General features: G+C 41.6%; 1 protein-coding gene and 1 long non-coding RNA gene across 4 annotated transcripts in view; one reads left to right on the top strand and one right to left on the bottom strand.

The window, feature by feature from the left end:
• Positions 1–1122, bottom strand: part of LOC131105169 (uncharacterized) — a 26301-nt gene extending 25179 nt beyond the window's left edge. For all 3 annotated transcript variants that reach the window (XR_009119884.1, XR_009119889.1, XR_009119887.1), the window contains exons 1-2: positions 798–1122; positions 347–513 (exon numbers count right to left, since the gene is read on the bottom strand). This is a non-coding gene — a long non-coding RNA (uncharacterized LOC131105169). The remainder of the gene's footprint in view (positions 1–346; positions 514–797) is intronic.
• Positions 489–25444, top strand: npm1b (nucleophosmin 1b). Its single transcript, XM_058052929.1, has 11 exons — positions 489–593; positions 881–963; positions 1394–1513; positions 1757–1850; positions 1973–2064; positions 3178–3239; positions 3301–3358; positions 7320–7412; positions 16836–16931; positions 17039–17113; positions 21432–25444. The coding sequence occupies exons 1-11, from the start codon at positions 545–547 to the stop codon at positions 21483–21485; spliced, it is 876 nt and encodes a 291-aa protein (XP_057908912.1). The 5' UTR covers positions 489–544; the 3' UTR covers positions 21486–25444.

Here is a 25444-nt window from a genome sequence, read left to right as displayed (position 1 = left end):
TTATCAATAAATTTCACCAACCACAGAAGACTTCCTCTAAAAGGCTACAAGTGCCCCCTGGGCTGGACTTTTAATATCACTGACCAAATGCCTCTTTTATTTAGTGCAAACAACCCACCCGGTGCGAGATATGGGCCATTCTTAAAATAAAAGCTGAGATTTGTATTTTAGGATTATACTGCTGGTAATTAAAAAAACACAAAAAATAAGCTAATTGAGTTATTAGGAAGTTGAGTACTTGTTTTTTAACTATAATAATATACTGCTGAGTTATCAGTTTGTTGAAATTCTTAATATTATGCTCTTTAAACCTTAAAATATGCTCTAAATGCACTAATTCACTTACCTCAATCCACAGCACTACAGCTCCCTCTAGTGTTCATTCACTGGAGAAGTACCAGTCGTTTGTCCCGCCTTCTCCTCCTTTTGTCCTTTCCTATTGGTTCAACCGTCGGTACCATCACTAGACATTCCCGTTTTCCAGTGGCTCTGTCCCACGTCCGTCAGCGTGACCTACGGAAGTAAACCAACGTACACAACAAAGATGGAGGGTGAAATTTCAGATATGAACAGACCTCAAATGTACTTATTTGGTGAGTTCAGACATGCGACAAACCTATATTTACTCGTTCGCACAATCAGTTGTATAGTTTTTTAGTCAAAAACACACTATACGTTAATTCAGAGGACGTTAGCGATGTATGTAGTCAATGTGGATGTTCCCACAAACCGCGCCAATTGTGCTCTTTTGTTAGCTAGCAGGGAGATAAACGACACAAACAGCAACATGCACACACCTCACATTACTCCATGTCTTTGTCGTCTTGTTGTGCTAACACCTGGCATTAGTTACAGGTTCCGTACGTCCTTCTCTCCGCAGGTTGTACCCTCAAATCGGACAAACGGGAGTACAAAGTCGATGTCGACGACGATGAAACGGAGCAACAGTTGTCAATTAAAGCAGTAAGGCGTCCATTTGAGAGCATAATGTCTCCGTAGCGTAGCATTAAGTGTTTGCTGAAGAAAACTGTTAGCTTCAGGGTGTTTTGGTAGCGTTTCTTCTTCGTTTAGAGAGCTGCTTTGCCTCGCGACATTATTTGAAAAGGCGCCAAAGGAGAGACGCTGGCGGTTGTCGGCCATATTTAAAGGGATGTCACGTGATCACCACTCACCTGTCATTACCTGTTTGGAATGAAAAACATTTACATTCTTTAATTAAACCTGGCCTGTGTTGTATGGCTAATCAACTCAGTTTAAATGAAATTGGGATTATTATTAAGTTGTGTGTAGTTTGTGGTTTGAAAACAGCAGTTAGCCACAAAACTTACTGTATGATTAGTTTCTTTTATGATGAACTTTGTGGTAAAGATATACTCTGCTGCTGCTCTTTCAGGCCTGCTTGGGAGCCGAGGCTGAGGACAAGTTCCACATGGTGGAAGTGGAGGCCCTCACATATGATGGAAAGGCCACCAAAGTGCCACTGGTCGTGCTGAAACCATCGGTCCTGCCCTCTGTGAGTCAAAAGCACATCATATGTATTTGAACTTATTTCATCTCAGGCAAAATAAATAACCCCTTCTTTACCGATCTTTTATAAAATTGCGACATCACCTCTTTTTGCCTCTTGCTTAAAAAATGTAAAAGACGTATAGATATGTCATGGGGGATTATAAAAACATATTTAAGTGGTGCCCGATGATGTGCAATTCTGCAAAATATTACTTTTACGCTAATTGTGTTGTCTTTTCTTTCCCAGATGAGTTTAGGTGGATTTGAGATCACGCCGCCAGTTACCTTACGTCTCCTGTCAGGTTCCGGACCCGTGCACATCAGCGGGCAACATTTTGTCAGTGAGTATTTAAGACAACAGCTGCATCAGGCACCTCATGTGTTTAAAGTTTATATTAAAATATCTTTCCTGTTTGTGTAACACGCTTCTAAAAGTGATAAAACGCTTGTGGTTGCTTTTCAGGTGTGAAAGAGTCCGACGCTGAAGAGGAAGAACACAACACTTCTCCGGTGAAGCGTCCCGTGAGCTTGATGAAGGGGAAAAAGGCTACACTGGTAGCTGTTTCGGTTACTTGTTTACTCAAATCATTTCTACGTTGTTGTTTTTAAGCGTAAATATTTAGCGGCACTTTGGCTGCTGCAGTCATGAGATTATTATCATGAGACTGCCTGTCTGACTTCAATAGTTGACACATTTCATATGCACCTGGTCTGCCAGGGAATAAGAAGATGTAGCAGGAGGGACAAAAAGAGAAAAACTGTTCAGAATAAGTAACGCAACACTTTGTCTTGCAGGATAAGAGGAAGTTATGTTGAGGTTTCACGACATGAAAAGCACGTATCGCTCTTCTCGACGAGCAGGAGGTGCTACCGTGGACCCCTACCCCATCTCACTTTTTTTTTACTGAACTTTTTTCATTCTTTTTTCACACTACAACTTAAAATAAAAAAAAAATCTGTAATATTTCAACTTAAAATGACTTTTTTTGGCATAATATTACAATGTTATTTTTGTAAAAAAAAAAAAATCGAAAAGTTTTTTCTCCAAATATTTTGACTTTATTATTGTAAAATTACTGCTAATTGTTCAATTTTTGCTATTTTTTTTAGTTTTCCTAGTAAATTATATTCAGAATGTGCTGTGGGCCAATAAAAAACGACCACGGCATGCAGATAGCACCCGGGCCGCACTGTAGACACCCGTCTTCTGGACCTAATACTACCAGTCAAAAGTTTGGAGACACTTTGTCATACAGTAACATGATAAAGTGCTTTTTTTTGTCCCTTTTCTGTCCTTCCGTGTCCAATTGCATAATGGCCAATTATGGCCCCTCCACCCCCAACGCACCACTGCCAAAAATAGACAAAAAAAACTCTTAATAGTGCCCTGTAGGGGTGTAACGAGACAAGATGATACACAAGATTGGGTCTACAAGCCGAGATTTTAACATTCATTACTTTTGAGAAAATGACAATATATTGCAGTCTACTAAATACATTTTTACTGCATACCTTGCACTGCGTCTAGGTTAGGAGGCGGAAGATGAAAACCAAGCCTAGCGCCAGCCAGACATTTTTCTAAGCGAGAACTCGTATCACGTTTTAATCTCTTGAGGTCTTGTGAAACGGTCGGTAAGATCTCATTCACTTTCTTTTATTTTTTTTCAGAAAAAGCTAAAGATGGAGACGGATGAGGACAGCGATGAGGATGATGATGACGACGACGATGAGTATGTTTCTTTATCTCGCTCGTCAGGCAAAGCGAATTTGATTGTCACTTACTTTTCTTAGTGATGACGATGACGATGGTTGTGGAAATGCAGTGACACCCCAGAAGAGTGGCAAGAAGGTAATCCTGGCATGTGTGTAGATTTTAATATATATATAAAATATATAATATATATTATCATTGGTCACAATGCATTTGTATTGTTATTGTCTTTTAAGTGTGTTGTAGCTCATGCAGCTAGAACAGGGGTGGGCAAACTACGGCCCGGGGGCAACATCCGGCCCGCCAAGTGTTTGAATACGGCCCGTCCGTTCTTTCCAAAGTATTTCATTTAAACTCAACATACGAACTGGCATCATGGCTTGAGCCAACCTTTTGATGGTTGTATCAATTTTGTTATTTGATGTGGTCTGTTGTTTACAAAGTGCTCCTGAAAAAAGGGACACAATAATAATAATAATAAAATTTAAAATATTTAAATATAAAATATTTAAATATAAATATTAAATAATAATAGCAGATTGCGTGACACTTTTACAGATACAATAATACCAGGTGGACTGTTACATGTAAAATATATAGTCCGCCCCCCCCCCCCGTTTTGTTAAATCAATGCGGCCCGCGAGTCAAAAAGTTTGCCCACCCCTGAGCTAGAAAGACAGTAGTGTTATTAGTGTGATGTTAGTCCAGTATTGTCCACTAGGTGTCAGGCTAGTCAGACGTATGTCTTGAGGGGTTTACCCACCCCCCTCAGACGTTATCCTGTGGCAACATTTCATTTTGAGCAGGCTCTCCCGCCCCGTTGCCATCCCTGCACCCACTGACCGTCCACTGTTTTCATGTGTGTGTGTGTGTGTGTGTATGAGGCAAAAAGTTTTCATCCTGTTGGCTCTTGCACCCACCTGTTTTCAACGCGTAAAACACAGGGTGTGCGTGGCATAATGATCGGATTTCTCCTCTGTAATCTACGTGGATTCTCACTGTCTCGGAGAGACGGCACTATTTCATGCTTGCACACATTTGCACACATGCATATATGTGTGTGTGTGTGTGTGTGTGTGTGTGTGTCGCTGCATATTTCCTGAGAACGCGCATGCATTTCTATCAACAAGATTGTGTAAACACGTACGCTGACTTCACGCAATTTGAAATTCTTATCGCCTTTTGTCATTTCAAACCCCGCACCTGGCCCTAACCTTTGAACACTTTGTATTTTTTCGCGTGTCCTCGCCATCGAAACTGCACGTGTGCATCAAGCCCGATTTAATTGTCTTTCTTTGCTTTCACAAAAAAGAACGAAGCCACGCCGAGGCGAGAGAGAGAGATCAAAGCGGAGGGCAGATGCGCATACCTGCGACATGAGCGCCTCGTCCGCGCCTCAGGGTCAGATGACAGCTGAGCATGTCTGTCACCTGTTGATTTATTCTGTTGTCTTCCCCTCCGAAACCTCCGCCTCCCGTAGACCTCCCCTTCCGCGACCCCCGAATCCACGTCTTCACGCTTCTCGTCAGTCCTAAATAGTGATGGTAGCTGGAGATAGAAGGACTTGGAGGGACTTTAGTATTTCTTCATTTAGTCTCAATGTGGACTATTTGGTTATCACTACAATGTTGTACTGTGTGTGTGTATTTTTAGTGGTTAACATTTTTCTACACATACAGTACTGTATTGTGAAGAAGTTGAAAAAATGTGACATTTGTGTCTTGATAACTTATTTTTACACTTGTATGAGCCCAAAATCCTGACTTTAAACAGATTATTATGGGGTTTTCTGCTAGTTAGCAAGAAGGAACAGTGTTGCTGACCTTGCAACATTGTCGCTACATCTGTCCGTACGTCCGTTTTCTATGCCGCTTATCCTCACTAGGGTCGTGGGTATGCTGGAGCCTGCTGGTCGTCGTGGCTACATTCAGCGAATAATCTGACCCCTCCAGATAAGGGGTGTCAAACTCGTTTTCGCCGTGGGCCACCTGTAATTTCAAAACCATATTAAGATTATTTGATTATAATTGATTATTGTAAGTATTGTTTTGCCATCAAACTTACATTGAAATAAGTCAATACAAATATTGCATCATCATCAACTAAATTCTTTCCAGGCTCTCGCTGGTCACATAAAGTCATATGAAGTGCCAAATCCAGGTCTCATGCCTTGAGTTTGACACCCGCGCTCGAGATAAGTCTTTTTCCAAGAAGCGACTAGCGACAAATCTTGTGAAAAGACACACGTGTCCAACTTGACATACACAGCAGTTTGTCTTGGATTTATGTCTCACATAAGTGTGGTGCGTTCAAGGACCCCCCGCAACAGAGAGTGAAATCTTCATTTATGATGGAAAACATGATCAACAAGACCAGGGGTGGGCAAACTACGGCCCGGGGGCCACATCCGGCCCGCCAAGTGTTTGAATACGGCCCGTCCGTTCTTTCCAAAGTATTTCATTTAAACTCAACATACGAACTGGCATCATGGCTTGAGCCAACCTTTTGATGGTTGTATCAATTTTGTTATTTGATGTGGTCTGTTGTTTACAAAGTGCTCCTGAAAAAAGGGACACAATAATAATAATAAAATTTAAAATATTTAAATATAGGGCGGCACGGCGGTCTAGTGGTTAGCGCACAGACCTCACAGCTAGGAGACCAGGGTTCAATTCCCACCCTCGGCCATCTCTGTGTGGAGTTTGCATGTTCTCCCCGTGCATGCGTGGGTTTTCTCCGGGTACTCCGGTTTCCTCCCACATTCCAAAAACATGCTAGGTTAATTAGCGACTCCAAATTGTCCATAGGTATGAATGTGAGTGTGAATGGTTGTTTGTCTATATGTGCCCTGTGATTGGCTGGCCACCAGTCCAGGGTGTACCCCGCCTCTCGCCCGAAGACAGCTGGGATAGGCTCCAGCACCCCTGCGACCCTCGTGAGGAAAAAGCGGTAGAAAATGAATGAATGAATATTTAAATATAAAATATTTAAGTATAAAATATTTAAATATAAAATAATAAATAATAATAGCAGATTGCGTGACACTTTTACAGATACAATAATACCAGGTGGACTGTCACGTGTAAAATATATAGTCTGCCCCCCCCCCCCCCCCCCCCGTTTTGTTAAATCAATGCGGCCCGCGAGTCAAAAAGTTTGCCCACCCCTGAACAAGACGAAGAAAAGTGGAAATTGCAGGCTTTCTTCCAGAGACTCTGACATGACAGCAGCCGGGGCTGCTTTGCCCCCCCCCCCCCCCCCCCCCCGTTTGAAAACACTCGCAGGCGGCTCTGTCTTGTTTGTGACCTTTAAAAAAAAAAAAAAACAAGACGCCAAAAAGAAGTGACAATATAATTCACTTGTAGTTGTAAACATATTTATGGTGCTTTTGATGTTTATGGTCGTTATTCCTCACTATTATAACTTATTTTTACAGTACACTTGTATGAGCATAAAAATGCGACATCAAACATCGCCTGTTTCAGCCAGTACTGTAAAACACAGATGTGAGTTTGTAGCCGGGCCTATTTAAATTGGACGTGGGTGCTAAGGTACTAAGAACAATGCTTCAGGGATGTTTAAATGTCAAGTCAGGAGCCGTGTAGTAACACGCCACAGATAACTCGGGTTCTTCAACGCTGCGCCCTGTTTACCACAGCAAGCGTTCTCGTTCTGTCCTCAGCGACCGGGAACATGGCGAGGCTGTCGTCATGATTGAAGAGACTTCCTCCGCCGCTTTCGTCTCGTCGAAACGTGTTGTAAAACGCTGTCACTTTGTCTGGCTCGAGGTATCGCTGGAGGAAACGACACGCGTAATGGTTCTTGTAGTCGTTATGTCAACACAGGCAATTACGCTTGTAAGCCGCTCCGAGGCGAGGAAAGAGGTTGGCGTTCAGGAACTGTAGGTTCTCTGTGCCGTGACTGGATAACCACACAGGTGAATTCTACCAAGAGAAACCTAATTGGAAGAGCCTCCGGTGTGCGGTGCAACAATGATGATGGATTACTTGCAATGCTTTGTGTTGACTGTCCTTTATTTCCAAAGTAAACAATCATTTTCGACACGTCGTGTACGTGTTATGTATCTTCTTTGTTGCAGGGCCCGGAAATGTTGAAGGCCAACAAGAGACTGATGAAACATAATGGCCCTGCGGCAAAACCATTAGGATCAGGCCTCAAAGCAAAGGTTAAGGTAGGAAAAGTTATTAATTCATTCATTCATTCATTTTGTACCGCTTTTTCCTCACGAGGGTCGCGGGGGTGCTGGAGCCTATCCCAGCTGTCTTCGGGCGAGAGGCGGGGTACACCCTGGACTGGTGGCCAGCCAATCACAGGGCACATATAGACAAACAACCATTCACACTCACATTCATACCTAATGGACAATTTGGAGTCGCCAATTAACCTAGCATGTTTTTGGAATGTGGGAGGAAACCGGAGTACCCGGAGAAAACCCACGCATGCACGGGGAGAACATGCAAACTCCACACAGAGATGCCCGAGGGTGGAATTGAACCCTGGTCTCCTAGCTGTGAGGTCTGCGCGCTAACCACTTGTCCGCCGTGCCGCCCAGGAAAAGTTATACAACTTGTTAACGTCTGAGACAAGAACGACATTTTGTGCGTCAAATTTTGTAGCTTCACTATTATCCATCCACCCATTTTCTATGCCACTTATCCTCATGAAGGTCGCGGGTATGCTGGAGCCTACACACCCTGGACTGGTGGCCAGCCAATCACAGGGCACATATAGACAAACAACCATTCACACTCACATTCATACCTATGGACAATTTGGAGTCGCCAATTAACCTAGCATGTTTTTGGAATGTGGGAGAAAACCCACACATGCGCGGGGAGAACATGCAAACTCCACACAGAGATGGCCGAGGGTGGAATTGAACCCGGGTCTCCTAGCTGTGAGGTCTTTAATTAAAATTCAAAGCTAAATTAATTTTTTTACAAGCATAAAAATGGCTAAATGAAGTGCAATAAGGCATTCGGAAGACGCATTCAAAGACGTTCATCCCGTGGACGAACTTCTCAAAAAGCATGGAGTCGTGTAGCGTGCACACACAGTTGAGTCCAAAATGTGAAAATTGTAAATAGTTCATGGTGTTTATTTATTAAATACACTGTTATTTTCATGCAAAACAACCATTTTTGTGTTGTTTATGTTGAGGCTTAGTTGTTTAGATATTTTGGCTAAATCTGCATGTGTCACGGTGAAAGTGCGAGAAATGTATCTTTTCACGAAAAGCTGTTTTTCACCCCTTTTTTGTTGATAACTGAAATTTTACTGAGACTCACCTGAAGAAACAAACCCCATGAAAGATGAGAGTCTAATCTTTCTTTTGGTACGTACCAATAATTCACACTCACATTCATACCTATGGACAATTTGGATGCATGTTTGTGGGATACGTGAGGAAACCGGAGTATTTGGAGAAAACCCACACATGTACCGGGCCAGATTTTTCAAAAATATGTCAATGAATCATGATATATAATGCTTGAATACAGCTTAATTTCAGTTTAAAATATGCAAATTTTACAGTTTTGTCTGAAATTAAGCCTAAAAATTGCTACATGAAGTAAAATACTAAGCATTCAAAGATGTTGCAATGCTATGTAGTATTCTACACTGGTCACTAGGTGTCAGTAATGTCACTGTAATATTTGTAATATAACCACACAAACAACAGATTTGAATAGTCTCTCAACAGGCACAATAATCCCGAAAACTGGGCAAACTAATACAAAGGTAAAATGAGTATGAGTCTTATTTGTGTCTTAAATGGCTTCATTCATTCATTCATTCATTTTCTACCGCTTTTTCCTCACAAGGGTCGCGGGGGGTGCTGGAGCCTATCCCAGCTGTCTTTGGGCGAGAGGCGGGGTACACCATGGACTGGTGGCCAGCCAATCACAGGGCACATATAGACAAACAATAATTCACACTCACATTCATACCTATGGACAATTTGGATGCATGGTTTTGGGAACCGTAGTATTCGGAAAAAACGTATAGATTTTTCAAAAATATGTTAATGAATAATGGTATTTAATGGTTGAATACAGCTTAATTTTAGTTTCAAATATGCACATTTAATTTTACAGTTTTGTCCTAAATTAAGCCTAAAAATGGCTACATGAAAATATAAAGCATTCAGCGATGTTGCAATGGTATGTAATATTCCACACTGGTCACTAGGTGTCAGTAATGTCACTGTAATATTTGCTGAACACAACTAATGATCACAAATTCACAAATAATCTCTCAACAGGCACAATAATCCCGAAAACAGGGCAAACTAATACTAAGGTAAAATGAGTATGAGTCTTATTTGTGTCTTAAATGGCTTATTTTCTCTTATTATTTTATCTTAACTACTAGATTGTTGAGTGTAAAGGTGAATATATGGATGTTATTTCATGCCTAATAATGTTTAAAATTATTAAATAGTCGTAAACAGGTTTTCTATGTAACTACGAAAATATTCCATTATAAATGAGGAATCCTATTTTGTGGAAATTCCCTGGAACCAATTAACCTTGATGAACGAGAGTTTACTGTACTTGTTATTTTGCTGATATTGGAGCACAAATCAATACAGTAAACCTCGGATATATCAGATTCAATTGTTCCCACTGGTTTTGTCCGATATAAGCGGAATCCGTTATATGCGTATACCGGAAAATGTCAGTTTTACGCATATATCGGATTTATATCCGGTATATGCGTAAATCGGATTTTATCCGTTATAAAAAGGCACTTCCTTGACTATGTTTCCAATGTACCTGGACGCGCAGGCAACGCTGCAAACGCTGCAAATGACGTCGTATAGCGGCCTGTCACGATTCGGCGAATCGGAGCGCCACGATGCGGCCATCCGATATATGCGAGGGAATTTAATGGAAATGCATTGGAACGGGACTGGAGATTTTGTCCGAAATAGGCGAAATCCGTTATAAAAAAATCCGATATATGCAATGAATTTTTATTGGAAATGCATACAGAAAAATTGGTTCTTTTTTATCTGTCCGTTGTGAGCGAATTTCCGATATATCCGAGTCCGATATATCCGAGGTTTACTGTATTAGTATCGGATCAGTACCGCTAGTTTGCAGCATGTCTTTTTAAGATTACTTTGTTACAAACAAAGCAAAGCGCTCAGCAGACAGAGCGTCACAATTACAACACGGACTTGCCAACATCGTCGTGCGTCCAGCTATTGCGGAGCCACATTGTCGCTATCATTGATTTTACACCCAAATATCCCAACAGGAATGTCTCGCTCAGGAATGTGATAAGCGCATTGCAATTAGCTCGGCCTGATAGTACATTTCTTTCAAAGCCCAAATCTTCCACTCTGCCTCTCTTTAAGCAAACACACCTGACCTCTAAAACGGTTTCCTGGGGCAAGGTTTAAACCCGTGACCCCCCCCCTTTGTCGCGACCCCGCCGTCTTGGGTTGCAGCCACCTTTGATGCCTTCCGCGGCAACATACACACCAGGGAATACAAATTGGCCCGGCTTCTCCGCGCATTTGGCTAAGCATTTGATCAAATGGCTGTGACAGGAAGAAAGATAAGGGAACTTCACCACAAAGACAGTACACCCAAGCCAAGTGCTGCTTATCTGACCTCTGCTAAGGTTGGGATTGGTGTGTTTAATGCTAACAACACTAACGGCTAGACTCCCATAGTGAGGAATAGATTCCTCGAGGACAGCCGTGCGGTCTCCCTTTGTTGATCCTGTTGTTTGACAACACTCCGAGGATGAGCAAGATGGCCGAAACCATTTTAGCGATCTGGATCTGTGTCGTACCCAACAACTGTTCCCTCTTGACAACCTCTTCACACCCCTTACTTCCTGGACACACCTTTTCCCAATTGCTCTCATTACCAGCGTTTGATGTCTGGTGCAGCCTGCGCTTCCAGATGCCCCCGAGGAGCGAGGAAGAGGGCGTGGATGTCTGTTTTTTTTTTTGTTTTTTTTTTCTCTCCCCTAAGTGCAGGTGACCGGCCATTAGATGGCCTTGTCAGATCTGCTGCCAGCACTGCAGTTCTCGCCTCTCCGCAGGCCCAGCGTGTCGCCGCACCTCCTTTTGCGTAACGAGGCCTGTCATGAGAGTCGGCGACATCGCGCTCCAAGCGCATTCATCTTCAAGCAGCTGGTTTTCCTTACATTGATGAGTTGGGAGAAGTTATGCCTGAGAGCAGACGTCAGAGTTGTAAAGTTGTTAACCACTTTGCTCAGACTTATCCCAGAGGATGAGTCATTGTTTTGAAGCAGCTGATTGACATGTGTTAAAACAGGTGCCTATCTGGATAGCATTAACTTATAAAGATATTTTTTTTTATGTGGGTATGACTCCTCAGATTGGAACTAATGTGCATGAGAACCTTCAAAAAAGACAAACCCCTCTGGTGACAATACTTCATATCCAGAAACATGACTCATTCAATACCAGACATTTTTCAAAAGACGTCGCTCTCGGTTTTGACGATTTTGACAGATTTTTCAAGGCACACGGAATATCGTGTTCAAGGCCCGTATAAACATGGTACGTACCAAAAGAAAGATCTTTCAACAGATTTGTTTCTTCAGGGGAGTCTCAGTGAAATTTCACAATCAACAAAAAAGGGGTGAAAAACAGCTTTTTGTGAAAAGATACATTTCACGCACTTTCACCGTGACACATGCAGATTTAGCCAAAATATCTAAACAACTAAGCCTCAACATAAACAACACAAAAATGGTTGTTTTGCATGAAAATAACAATGTATTTACAAATAAACACCATGAACTATTTACAATTTTCACATTTAGAACTCAACAGTGTGTGCACGCTACACGACTCCATGCTTTTTGAGAAGTACGTCCACGGGATGAACGTCTTTGAATGCGTCTTCCGAATGCCTTATTGCACTTCTTGCACTTCATTTAGCCATTTTTATGCTTGTAAACATTTTAATTTAGCTTTAAATTTTAATTTAATACCTCACAGCTAGGAGACCCGGGTTCAATTCCACCCTCGGCCATCTCTGTGTGGAGTTTGCATGTTCTCCCCGTGCATGCGTGGGTTTTCTCCGGGTACTCCGGTTTCCTCCCACATTCCAAAAACATGCTAGGTTAATTAATTGGCGACTCCAAATTGTCCATAGGTATGAATGTGAGTGTGAATGGTTGTTTGTCTATATGTGCCCTATGATTGGCTGGCGACCAGTCCAGGGTGGGATAGGCTCCAGCACTTCCCGTGACCCTTGTGAGGAAAAGCGGTAGAAAATGAATGAATGAATGAATCCAGAATGAACACAGTATGAATCCACACATCACTAGTCCAGTAGTAATCCTACACTTGATCAAACTTAAGATTTGTCAGAGCAAAAAACAGTACTTCCTTAATCTGCACTCTAAGCATCATGGGAACTGTAATTATTTTTAGTCACGTTGTTGTAGTAGAATATTTTTGAAAAACCTTGATTCAATTCAATTAAATTCAGACAAATAATTCCCCCCCTGAAAATATTGTCAAAATAAACAAATATATAAATATAAAATATTATCTCTAAATATTACTTGACTCTGTTTGGTATTAGCAAACATGGATGTATTTAAATCTACTTTATTGTGTATTCACAGTCATTGAATAGCTGGTAATGCTTTGCCCCCCCCCCAGCATCTAAACTTATTTAAACATATTTGTGCAGGATTACGACTCGTTCTTGTTGATTCAAGCCTGCGCCGCCTCGTTTATGCTAGCATGCACGCGGCTAGATTAGGAGAACCAGGGTTGACTTAACGTGGCGCTTATCGGTGATTGAGACCGCTTGGTCATGTCAGCCACATCTCTCATTGTGGCTTTGTGGAACTCGCACCCCCCCTCCCCCCTCCCCTGGGCAAACTTGATGAGCAAAGGTGTTGCAAAACACGTGTTTGCTTTGGATTGAAGACGACAGATTGCGTCGAACGAGAGCGTGCTTGTGATTAAGTTCCATGTCTTGTGGCATCTGTAATCAGCGTCTGGCCCAGATGAAAAAGCTCGCCGTTGTGTTTATCAGCTGTTTCGGGTCCACAGCTGGCCTTTTGGAGCTGGCTTATGCAGAGAGTTGCCTGTAAATAATAAATGTAGTGGATTTAGTCTGGCCGGGAGCCAGCAGCATATGCGCGTTGCGTCTGTAGCGCCAGGTTTTTCTCCTTTTATTTCGACCTTTTGATGTCCGTTGTAAAACACCGGCCTCTCGCTGGAGATGGGGACACATGACCGCATGTTCATATTCTTATGATTATTCCGTGTTACTTTTATCAAATTCAGCATATTTCTCCACACCAGCTGTCAAGTGGGAAGAAAATCAGGTGTTTGCACACGGATCTCTGGCTCTTCGGATGAGAGGAAAAATGTCTTGGACTGGGATTTTTTATTTTAAGGCGAAGCTCACTCTTGGGAACAATATGTACACAACTTAAGCAAAGTTACTCATGATTTAACACCATATTTTTGAAGCAACGATAACATCCAGCACACATTAGCATGAGTCCAGTCGACGACGCAACCGTCCCAGACCGTGCACGCTTCTCGCTTCTTTCATGCGTGTTCCAGACTATTGATGAAACCCTGCAATTTCTTTGGATTCCACGCTGGCTTTGCGTGTAGAGGCAAGCTCTTTTGGCTTGTGTAACATCCACTATGGATGTGTGTGTGTGTGTGTGTGTGTGTGTGTGAATGTCACATTCAGACACCTCCTAATTGAAGACCTCTCTGGGCCTCGTTTGCCCAGGTCTGGACACACCTCCCAATACTGCCACGATTTGAATTAACAGCCTGTGATGTCATCCCAGGATTCACGGAATGTTGATTTCTGCCTCATAATACAGTAAACCTCGGATATATCGGACTCGGATATATCGGAAATTCAGATAAAAAAGAACCGATTTTTCTGTAATGCATTTCCAATAAAAATTCATTGCATATATCGGATTTCGCCTATTTCGGACAAAATCTCCAGTCCCGTTCCAATGCATTAAATTTCCCTCGCATATATCGGATGGCCGCATCGTTATGCTAATCTTGTCGATGTCACTGGCTATTGTCTTTCTCCTGGCTCCAGATTCAGGACAAATATAAAAGTGAGTGACGTCAATAATACTAGCACAGCAGTGAATGAGAGCTTAACCTCACTATTGGAAATAACGTAGGCCTGACGGGCGTAACAGGGCCTAGCTTAATTAACAATTTGTTATGCTCAGAGTCCAATAAAGTTAAATTCTCATTACCTTACGTCTCTTTTCATTGGCCAGTCCAGGTACATTGGAAACATAGTCGAGGAAGTGCCTTTTAATAACGGATAAAATCCGATTTACGCATATACCGGATATAAATCCGATATATGCGTAAAACGGACATTTTCCGGTATATGCATATACAGTAAACCTCGGATATATCGGACTTGGATATATCGGAAACTTGCTCACAACGGACAGATAAAAAAGAACAGATTTTTCTGTAATGCATTTCCAATAAAAATTCATTGCATATATCGGATTTTTTTTAACGGATTTCGCCTATTTCGGACAAAATCTCCAGTCCCGTTCCAATGCATTTCCATTAAATTTCCCTCGCATATATCGGATGGGCCGCATCGTGGCGCTCCGATTCGCCGAATCGTGACAGGCCGCTATACGACGTCATTTGCAGCGTTTGCAGCGTTGCCTGCGCGTCCAGGTACATTGGAAACATAGTCAAGGAAGTGCCTTTTTATAACGGATAAAATCCGATTTACGCATATACCGGATATAAATCCGATATATGCGTAAAACGGACATTTTCCGGTATACGCATATAACGGATTTCGCTTATATCGGACAAAACCAGTGGGAACAATTGAATCCGATATATCCGAGGTTTACTGTAGTTCATTAGAAAACATTAAGTCATTTTTGACAATGACAAACTTAAAACACTTGCGCCGCACATGTCTTTCATTTGCCATTGATGGGGAAAAAAAAAATCCATTTTAACAATGTCTCTTTTGAGCGTCAGGGGCTCGCCCACTCTGGCTTGCAAGTAATAAAGTCATTATTTTGCATCGGATGTGTAAAAAAAAAAGAGGAAAAAAAACATGTTGTAATTAGGTTACATTTTGTTGTCCCTTCTTATTCTCTTATCTCTGTCCAGCTACTTCCTCGTGCCAAGGTCGTAAACACACACGGCAGACTAAATAGGTCACGATGGATATGAAGCCCAGTCTGCTCCACGTGGGTCGTAATATTGATCCATCATAACAGCTGGCATGACAGCTGATGAGAAGCAGAATGTCTTGTAAGACAACTTCACTGTACCTTAACGACTGTCGTTATGTTTGGGTGAGGATAAATACTCGGCAACGTCTGGCAACATCTCCTCAGACTTGGGCTATCCTACCATGAACAATCTGAAAAGTGCCTTGAGGATCCATCATGACTGATGAATTTACCGTGAAAATTATTTAAAAAAAAATAAATTTACCACAATCAGGACAGGGGGCGGCACGGCGGTCTAGTGGTTAGCGCGCAGACCTCACAGCTAGGAGACCAGGGTTCAATTCCACCCTCGGGCATCTCTGTGTGGAGTCACTTGGAGCAGCCGGTGTCTACCAAATACGCTTAGGCCTGAGTTTGTATCATTATACATTGCTTAACTTCTTTTTACACTTTAATGACAGTTAAGCATATGGAAATGCTAACTAAAAGATTGCCTGGGGAGTTAGAGTTAGATTTCCCTGGAACAGATGATTGCATTATTTCATAATAAATGTTTCAATGGGGTGGCACGGCGGTCGAGTGGTTAGCGCGCAGACCTCACAGCTAGGAGACCAAGGTTCAATTCCACCCTCGGGCATCTCTGCCAGGTTAACATGCCAAGTTAATTAGCCACTCCAAATTGTCCACAGGTATGAATGTGAGTGTGAATGGTTGTTTGTCTATATGTGCCCTGTGATTGGCTGGTCACCAGTCCAGGGTGTACCCCGCCTCTCGCCCGAAGACAGCTGGGATAGGCTCCAGCACCCCCCGCGACCCTCGTGAGGAAAAGCGGTAGAAAATGAATGAATGGTTTCAAAATGGGCTGCACGGTGGTCGAGTGGTTAGCGCGCAGACCTCACAGCTAAGAGACCAGGGTTCAATTCCACCCTCGGGCATCTCTGTGTGGAGTTTGCATGTTCTCCCCGTGCATGCGTGGGTTTTCTCCGGGTACTCCGGTTTCCTCCCACATTCCAAAAACATGCTAGGTTAATTAGCGACTCCAAATTGTCCATAGGTATGAATGTGAGTGTGAATGGTTGTTTGTTTATATGTGCCCTGTGATTGGCTGGCTGACCACCAGTCCAGGGTGTACCCCGCCTCTCGCCCGAAGACAGCTGGGACAGCTGCGACCCTCATGAGGAAAAAGCGGTAGAAAATGAATGAATGAATGAACAATCAGGACAGATATGGTCATGGAAAAAAACTGAAGTTGAATTAAGGAAGAAATACGGTCAAAGTATGCTATCTTTCAAATCCGCAACTCCGAAATAAATCTGTATTTGACGTCCCAATCAGTCTGTCTTATCTGTCTAATATATTTCTTTTCCAGACACCTGTTCCAGGAAAAGCCCAAACCCAGGCCGGGCCGTCTAAATCTCCGTCTTTGGCTGAGATAAAGAGCAAGCTGTCAGCGGCAGCTAAAGAGGTATATAGCATCATATCCTGGCTTTTTTTTTGTTGGGGTTGTTGTTTTTGTTAATTGAGTCTCTGCTGCACGACTGACTTGGATGATTTACTGTCTTCTTGCATCAGGGGAGACTGCTGCCCAAGACGGAGCAGAAGTTTGAGAATTTTGTGAGGAACTCCCTTAATATTTCAGACAAAAGTGTAAGTAATTGGATGTATTTTTAGTGCATTTATTGACATCACATGGTTTAGGAACCCATAGCTAACTGAGCTCTTATCTATAAGATACATGGTCCGCTCTCACAGCATGAGTTATGTATTGCTAGTTTTTTTTTTCTCTTTTTGATCTGTGTGTAGCCAGGAGAGTTGTTTACGGTCTACTAAATCGAAGAAATGTGTCAGGTTTATCATCCCATGGTTCATATTTGTCTGTTTTTAAATCTATCCTTTGCTCTATGATGACAGAGGCGTTATAATCGTAATGGTATAATGCAGGTACTTGGGGGCCACTGGAGCTGGGGTCTGGGTGCGACTGGGCCGCATCAGGTTTTCCAAAAATAAAAATGCATTTATTAAAAACAAAAAAATTTTAAAAACTTCGCTTTGGTTCTAATTTTCTACAAGAAAAGCTCTGATAAAACATTCCACTGTTCTCAAATATCCTACTTTTTATTTTTCTACACAAAATAAGATGAAAAATAAATAAATAAAGCAAGAATAAAGAAAATCAATCACTGCAATAAATAAATATAATAATAATAATAATAAAACGGCAAATAATAAAAACTTAAGAAACCACATATAGTTGGTGGGTAGACAAATTATTTTTTTCAGATTAAAATGAACAAAGCATTATTAGAGCCCTGTAGACATGACAAAACACGACTATAGTCACATTTATTTACAACATATTGCGCAACTTGCGGGGTCTTGAGACACATGCTAACTCGCAAACTAGAGACCTAGCGACCTAAAATGGTAGCCTTCAAGTTATTTCCTTTAAACTTAAATAGCCAAAAACTTACCACTTCCACACGGATAGGGAGGATAACTATTAACAGTTATTTAACCTTTAACATGAACATTAATCAAACGTAATCATTTTTTCTGGGTACATGATACCATACAGCATCCATATCAAACTAACATTAAACTTTCATGTCAAGGCGGGGGCCTCAAACTAGTGTCCTGCGGCCCACATTTGGCCCGCGGGCCGCGTGTTTGAGACCCCTGATTTACAACATATTGTGCAACTTGCAGGGTCTTGAGACACATGCTAACTCGCAAACTAGAGAGCTAGCGACCTAAAACGGTAGCCTTCAAGTTATTTCCTTTAAACTTAAATAGCCAAAAACTTACCACTTCCACACGGATAGGGAGGATAACTATTAACAGTTATTTAACCTTTAACATGAACATTAATCAAACGTAATAATTTTTTCTGGGTACATGATACCATACAGCATCCGTATCAAACTTGCGCGGGCCGCGCTAACATTAAACTTTGATATCAAGGCGGGGGCCTCAATGTAGTGTCCTGCGGGCCGCATTTGGCCCGCGGGCCGCGTGTTTGAGACCCCTGATTTACAACATATTGTGCAACGTGCAGGGTCTTGAGACACATGCTAACTCGCAAACTAGAGAGCTAGCGACCTAAAACGGTAGCCTTCAAGTTATTTCCTTTAAACTTAAATAGCCAAAAACTTACCACTTCCACACGGATAGGGAGGATAACTATTAACAGTTATTTAACCTTTAACATGAACATTAATCAAACGTAATAATTTTTTCTGGGTACATGATACCATACAGCATCCGTATCAAACTTGCATGGGCCGCACTAACATTAAACTTTCATATCAAGGCGGGGGCCGCCGCATGTTTGAGACCCCTGGTATAATGTATAATGGTCCCAAAATCCTTTTTTTTTTTTTTTGTCTTTGAAAAACTGCGCATAATATGAAAAAAATCAAATTACTCATTCTAAGATGTATTTTTGTTGCCAAATATTGGCAAAATTCTGAATCATACGACTTTACGAGGTTTCTCTGTATGAACGTCGGTAGCTGCCAGTTTTGCCCGGGTCTTGGCAGTCGCCGGGTCAAGAGCCCTTTTTCCCTTCATTGAAAGCCTGAAGAGCTGTTTGGCATGATGGATATGCAGGAATGCACCATTGTTCTTCACACGGTTGACAAACATTACACTATCCAGCGGGTCTCCGAGATCTCCCGTGGGACGGCGCGTTCTCTTTTGAATTATGTCCATTTTGTATCGCTGGGCCCGTTTTGAGGCAGAATGGGAGTACACCTGCCAAGACCAAGTCTTTGCCGGTGATTTAGTGGAGTGTGTGTGTCTTTTGTAGCCTTAATGAAGAGACCGGTGGTATGCGGATGGTACCAGTCTCACATTCACATCCAAGGCCTTTGACCAGCCCAGGAGAACCCGCTTGTTATCTTATTGCATGAAATAAATCTTTTCTAATGCTTTCTTGTCATTTTAGTGGCAACAAAACAGCGCTGGTGTTTTATTTTGTGGTGCAGGATTAGTCCTCCCAAGAGGTTTATGAACAGTGTCAGGTAGTAGCGCTGTATTATGTATTACTCAGAGAACAACAGTAGGTATGAGGGAAAAACTCACCGATTTACTTCTTTATGTGGGGTGAAGTTGTACTCACGATGTGGCAGCTAATATAATATACCTAATATAGCGAAGTTTGAGGTCCGCAGTTCAATCGACATTATTGGCTCTTTTTTGTTATAGCTAATGATGTTATGCCGTCCCATGGGAGTTTCCTTTGTGACGCATCAAAAGGCGTGATGGCGTTGTTGTGTTCAACGTCCCCTGTTTTGTGCATGACAACTTTTTTTTATGGACTTTAACAAAAAATACATCTTTCATCTTTCTAAGTATGAGCTCGAAATACCAAAAACCTCACAAACATGTTGTACTCATCCACAAAAATTGACAATCTTATTGTGGTTTGAAACTAATGCATATTGTTTTGCAAAATATTCCCATCAAACAAATACAAAAGTCCCCCCCAAAATATGAAAAACTACGAAAAACTCACATGATTTTTGGCACTAATTTTCCGCCTCGAAGTCCACACATAAATGCCCTCTGATCCACACACAAATGAAATCAACAGCAACACCTGCTGTTGTGGAGAAGGAATTGCGGGCCCGCAAGGTGGAAAATTAGTGCCGAAAGTCAGGTGACAATGCTGTAGAATATATATATTTTTACATTTGTATCATATTGGGCGGCACGGCGGTCTAGTGGTTAGCGCACAGACCTTACAGCTAGGAGGACCAGGGTTCAATTCCACCCTCGGCCATCTCTGTGTGGAGTTTGCATGTTCTCCCTGTGCATGCGTGGGTTTTCTCCGGGTACTCCGGTTTTTCTCCCACATTCCAAAAACATGCTAGGTTAATTAGCAATACTCCAAATTGTCCATAGGTATGAATGTGAGTGTGAATGGTTGTTTGTCTATATGTGCCCTGTGATTGGCTGGCCACCAGTCCAGGGTGTACCTCGCCTCTCGCCCGAAGACAGCTGGGATAGGCTCCAGCACCCCCCGCGACCCTCGTGAGGATAAGCGGTAGAAAATGAATGAATGTATCATATTGTAGTTGCCCAGCATGCCTTGCGGGCACTGTAAATAGTTAAAGCTGAATGGTAGGTAATTGCTTCTCAAGACCGATACCGATAACCGGTAGCTTCTTTGGCGGGACACGGCCGTCTCTGCGGGTATTTGGGGGCGTCGTCGTGGTGGGTGGATGTTCGTGAAGTGTTTGCGGAGCGTTAGCTCGCTAGCGTATCGAGGTGTCTAAGGCAGTGGCGAGGTCCCGTACGATCGCTATGTTTGTTTACAAAGCACGTCCCGTAGTAGAAAAGGATTGGATGATTCTTGCACGCTAACTCAAAGACAGCACAGTACTCTTTAAAAAAAAATCGGTTATCAGAGCTATTTTTTTAGCATTATCGGATTTATTGGTATGATGTCATCATTTCTTATACCGGTCCGATTATTTATTGTGTTTGATGACTTGTCTGTCCGTTTGCACGATTTGTGTTACGATGCCATCTACTGGACTAACTATAACAACAGCACAAGCGCATGTTTCTGTGGCGGCCCATTTTTATTTGTGGCGACCCCTGCCACAGATAAACCAATATATGGGAAACCCTGCATTTACAATTGGGTTTTAGTTGCCATTAGTCGGCCATGCAGTGTAAAGGGCGTGTAAAAAAGTCGAAACGGCACTTGTGACGGGCCCCGGGAGAGAGCGTGTTGATCTCGCCGTGTCGAAACATCTGTGGAAATGCTTTTGGTTTGGTCCGCCAAAGGCTTGAGTTTTGTCAGACCTGAAGCACCTACTCATATACTCTGGTATGTACTACTGCCCCCACCCAAGCCCTCGTCGCTACCCGGCAGCCCCATCTAGGCGAGACGCACAAAAACATGTAGTAAAAAGTGACTCACGTCTCTCATTCTCGACTTTTGTCTCTTTCTCAGGTGGTCAAGGACCTGTGGGGATTTGTAAACACGGTGAAGACGGAGAAGAAGTAGACGTCCACTCGCCTTCTTGTGAAAATGATGTTGTTGCAATCCCATCAGGTGATTTAAAGGCACAGTCGGCGACATTTCCTACTTAGCCTTGTATCGTGTCAACTTTTTTTTTTTTTTTGATAAGACTCACAAGGGACTCACTCCTTTTTTTTTTTTTTTGAGGCGCACAACGTAGAACCGGTAGTATTTTCACATTTAGCATAAGCCGCCCACCTTGTCACATGTCAATCCGCACCACCTGTTGGAGAGCCAGGCGACACGCAGCCGCGGTTCAGACCTGCTGTTGAAGTGCCACCTGCTGCTTTTCCATTCATACATACATACATATGAAGAGCTTGCAACCAAAAAGGCGCTAAATCCATTTTGACTGATTTCGAGAAAATCAATGATTTTGAACTACGCACATATCTATGGAGGACCAAAACTGCCCAAATAATAAATAAATAAATAAAAGTGAAAATAAAAACAAAAATGAAAAAAAATTAAATACAAAAAAATAAATATAAATGGAAATAAAAACAAAAATAAAAAAATATATACATAAATAAATAAATAAATAAATAAAAGCAAAAATAAATACAAAAATAAAAAACAAGATTCAAAAATTAAAAATAGATACAAAAATAAATGTAGAAATAAATACAAAAATAAATATATAAATAGAATTACATATCAATAAATAAATAAAAGCACTCTGCTCTCATATGTATTTATTTCATGCTGCAGACAATGTCAGCTTGAAATGCAGAAGGAAAAACTATTCAAATGAGGGGGCGGTCCTAAGTGTGTCTTGGGTTGAACTGTTCGCCTATTGGTTGATCGACATGTGAGTGCGAAAATCGACTAGGTATGCCTGCAAACAGCCACAGCAAGAGGAAGTCACCACACCACTCTCAATGGCGGTAAATATGGCTGCAATCTCCAGGGATCTCCGTTTGCTAGCAGATATTTCACCATTATTGTCCCGGTAAATGTATACTTTTCTCCCTGTATACTTCCTCTTGCTGTGGCCGTTTGCAGGGATTTAGCTCCTTTTGGTTGAAATCTGAAATGGAAATAGCGCCTTTTGGTTGAAAGCATAATTTTTTTTTCATATTTTTAAAAATGATTTCAAAACCAAAATATGTGATTTGGATACACATGACAGAGGTCTATTAAACTCATGAAAAACATGCAACTTAGTGAAAATTAGATTTAGCGCCTTTTGGTTGCAAGCTCTTCATACGTGCTGCATACATTACATTATTAAGGCATTGCAGGAATTGAATAATGATAATAAGACAAATGAATGCCTGAATTGATGCAACATCTCCAGTCATGACTCCCTCAGGATAATGAGCATCATTCAATGATGTCTTGACAACAAACCCAAAATGCATGCGACTCCATCTTCTTCAAACGGTGAGTTTGAAGTTCTTTACACACACACACACATGTGTGAACGCACGCGGGTGTAAATCCTACAACAGTAGCTATAAAACATAAAGCACCTGCAGATGTCACATTTTATTACATTCAGGTGCTGCAAGGTGTTTAATTGCGCGCATGCTGGGATCGGCATGTCTGCATCTTACTTTACTTGTGTGTTACATTTTTTTTTTTTTTTTTTTTTTTAATTCCACCATACCGGCCGACACCGATTGTGGAAGCTCCGCCTTCTGTTAACATTCCAGAAGAGTCGATAATGTAATAGGAAATATTGCAGAATGTGCCTTTAAATGTGTGTACTGTACATGTAATGAAATACGTCCTAGTCCTTATGTGAATGACAGCCCATGTTATGTTTGTTTGATTTATATGACTTTGTTATGAATGCTTTTGTACAGTTTCCGTGCTTAAGATGGCACCGTCAACACCAAAGCCACGGTTTGGTTACCCTGCAGTCCGCTCACTCATCTACGTAGTTACAGTACAACGCTGCGGTAACTGCTGCATATCTTTCCAACTCAAAACGTATTTTCTCGCTTAATATTCTTCCAGGAATACACCTGGCGCTTCTGGATCAGACGGGTGTCATTCTTTCCCTTTCTGCTTTTCTCTTTTTAACGCGTTTAATGCAAATACAAGGCTTTATTCCCCGCGGATCATGTGGAAATGTAGAAACCCGCTGCAGACGTAGCGAACGTCTCCGATGGAGGAAAATCAGTGAGTTCTATAAAACCTGACAGATGGGTTTTTCTCTTTGACTTCTCAAAGCGTCGCATTAAAGAAGAAATTAAAATCACAGGGAACCATCATGACGAGTTTGCAGCGGCGCATGTCCGAGTGGCCCGCGGTGCGTTTGAACGTAGGAGAATCCTGTGATTCAGCGAGAGCGCGACGTTTATTGCAACATAATCATAAGGTATCTATCAGAGAAATGACATGAGCATCCAATGATGTCACCTTGACAGAAACCACATTAAGTACACAAGCACTCCTTAATTGTTTGCACTCGCGGATGTCTGACGGGCTAAAAGCGTGCGCTCAATCCACGCTTATTATGTGTTTATGATGCCGTTTTACGGGGCAAATGTTGGCACCGGGATGGCCATCTTTTAACGATACAAATGGCTCGCGCCAGCTTTGTCGCTAATGATTACTGGGAATATAACCTTATAAATGTCGTTATCTCATCTACTAACTCTTCGTTTGTCGCTAAGTCTCATTTTACTTTTATGTTAGGGTCCCACGACTGAAGAAAAATGTTTTTTTCTACAAATACACTCAAACAAAATAATCAATACTATACTGTTGTGTTTGCTCCCAACTGAACTCATGTACACGAAAGGCATATTTCTTTCAAATATCACCAAATTTGTGTTAGTGAGTACTTCTCCTTTGCATAGCATTAGCCTGGTCACAATAAAAGTCCACCACAAATGTACACTTTTACTGTATTGGGGTTTCTGACAGTTTGTAGTAATACAAAGTGATTATTTGTTTCTATTGCAACAAATACCTGTGACCCATAATGCATTGTGATCCAAGATGGTGGCGTAAACAAAACAGAATCCAAACAAAAATTTTGGTTGCTAACCAAAAAAAAACGCACTAACCAGGGTGGACGTTAACTGAGGTACAACTGTAATTGCTGTGGTGTAACATTACTGACACCCAGAGGCCAGTGTAGAAAACTACATATCACTATATAATCTTTGAATTTGTCTTCTATATGCCTTATATTTAATTTTTTTTATTTCATTTAACTATTTTTATATGTGAAGCGACCCTCGTGAGGATAAGCGGTAGAAAATGAATGAATGATTGAAAGTGCTATTTATACAATATGCATTTTTTTTTTGACTGACAGGCCGTGTTCAACCACAAAACAGCAATAATTAATCAATATGTTTTTGAAAAACATTAAAAAGAGGCTGCAAAATTTGAGAGTGCAAAGTGAGAATCGTGCTGTGCGACAAAAACTGCACATTTGTCCTTGTATTGTGGCCAGCCTACTGCACAATATTTGAGAGAAATATGGCTTTTTTTTATGAGTAGAAAAAAGTTGTACATGTTGAGATGGGAGCAAAAAGTAAAGTTGTGTATTTATATTTGAGGTGAGTGTAATTATTGTGTATACGGCAGCTGAACAAGAATATTTGAGTGTGTAATGATACTTCTTAATCCGCCCTTGTATTGCAGCTTTTTTTGTTGTCTTTTATGTTTTATTTAAAACCCCCAGTGCTCTTTTTCTCTAGTTTCCCTCATTATTGTTTGTGTTTGTAGACTGTACCTGAGTGCATTGTGTTGATGGGGTTTTATTAGGACTACTCTACTGTAAGAACGACTCCCTGAAAAAACGCTAAAAAAAACTGTAGTTTTGTAGGTATGACTTCATATCAGGTGGAAAACATGACTACGGTCAAATGTGAATTGCTAAGGTGACTCATTTTGTGTCTTACAATTGCAACATGGTTCATTCATTTATAACCAGCCAGTACAATTTGCCTAAATAAAAGACAAGTCTTGACATGGTC

This window comes from Doryrhamphus excisus, chromosome 2 (assembly GCF_030265055.1).
Source record: "Doryrhamphus excisus isolate RoL2022-K1 chromosome 2, RoL_Dexc_1.0, whole genome shotgun sequence".
Classification (NCBI taxonomy): Eukaryota; Metazoa; Chordata; class Actinopteri; order Syngnathiformes; family Syngnathidae; genus Doryrhamphus; species Doryrhamphus excisus.
Note: the sequence above shows the minus strand (reverse complement) of the source record. Positions and strands in the feature narration are given on the sequence as shown.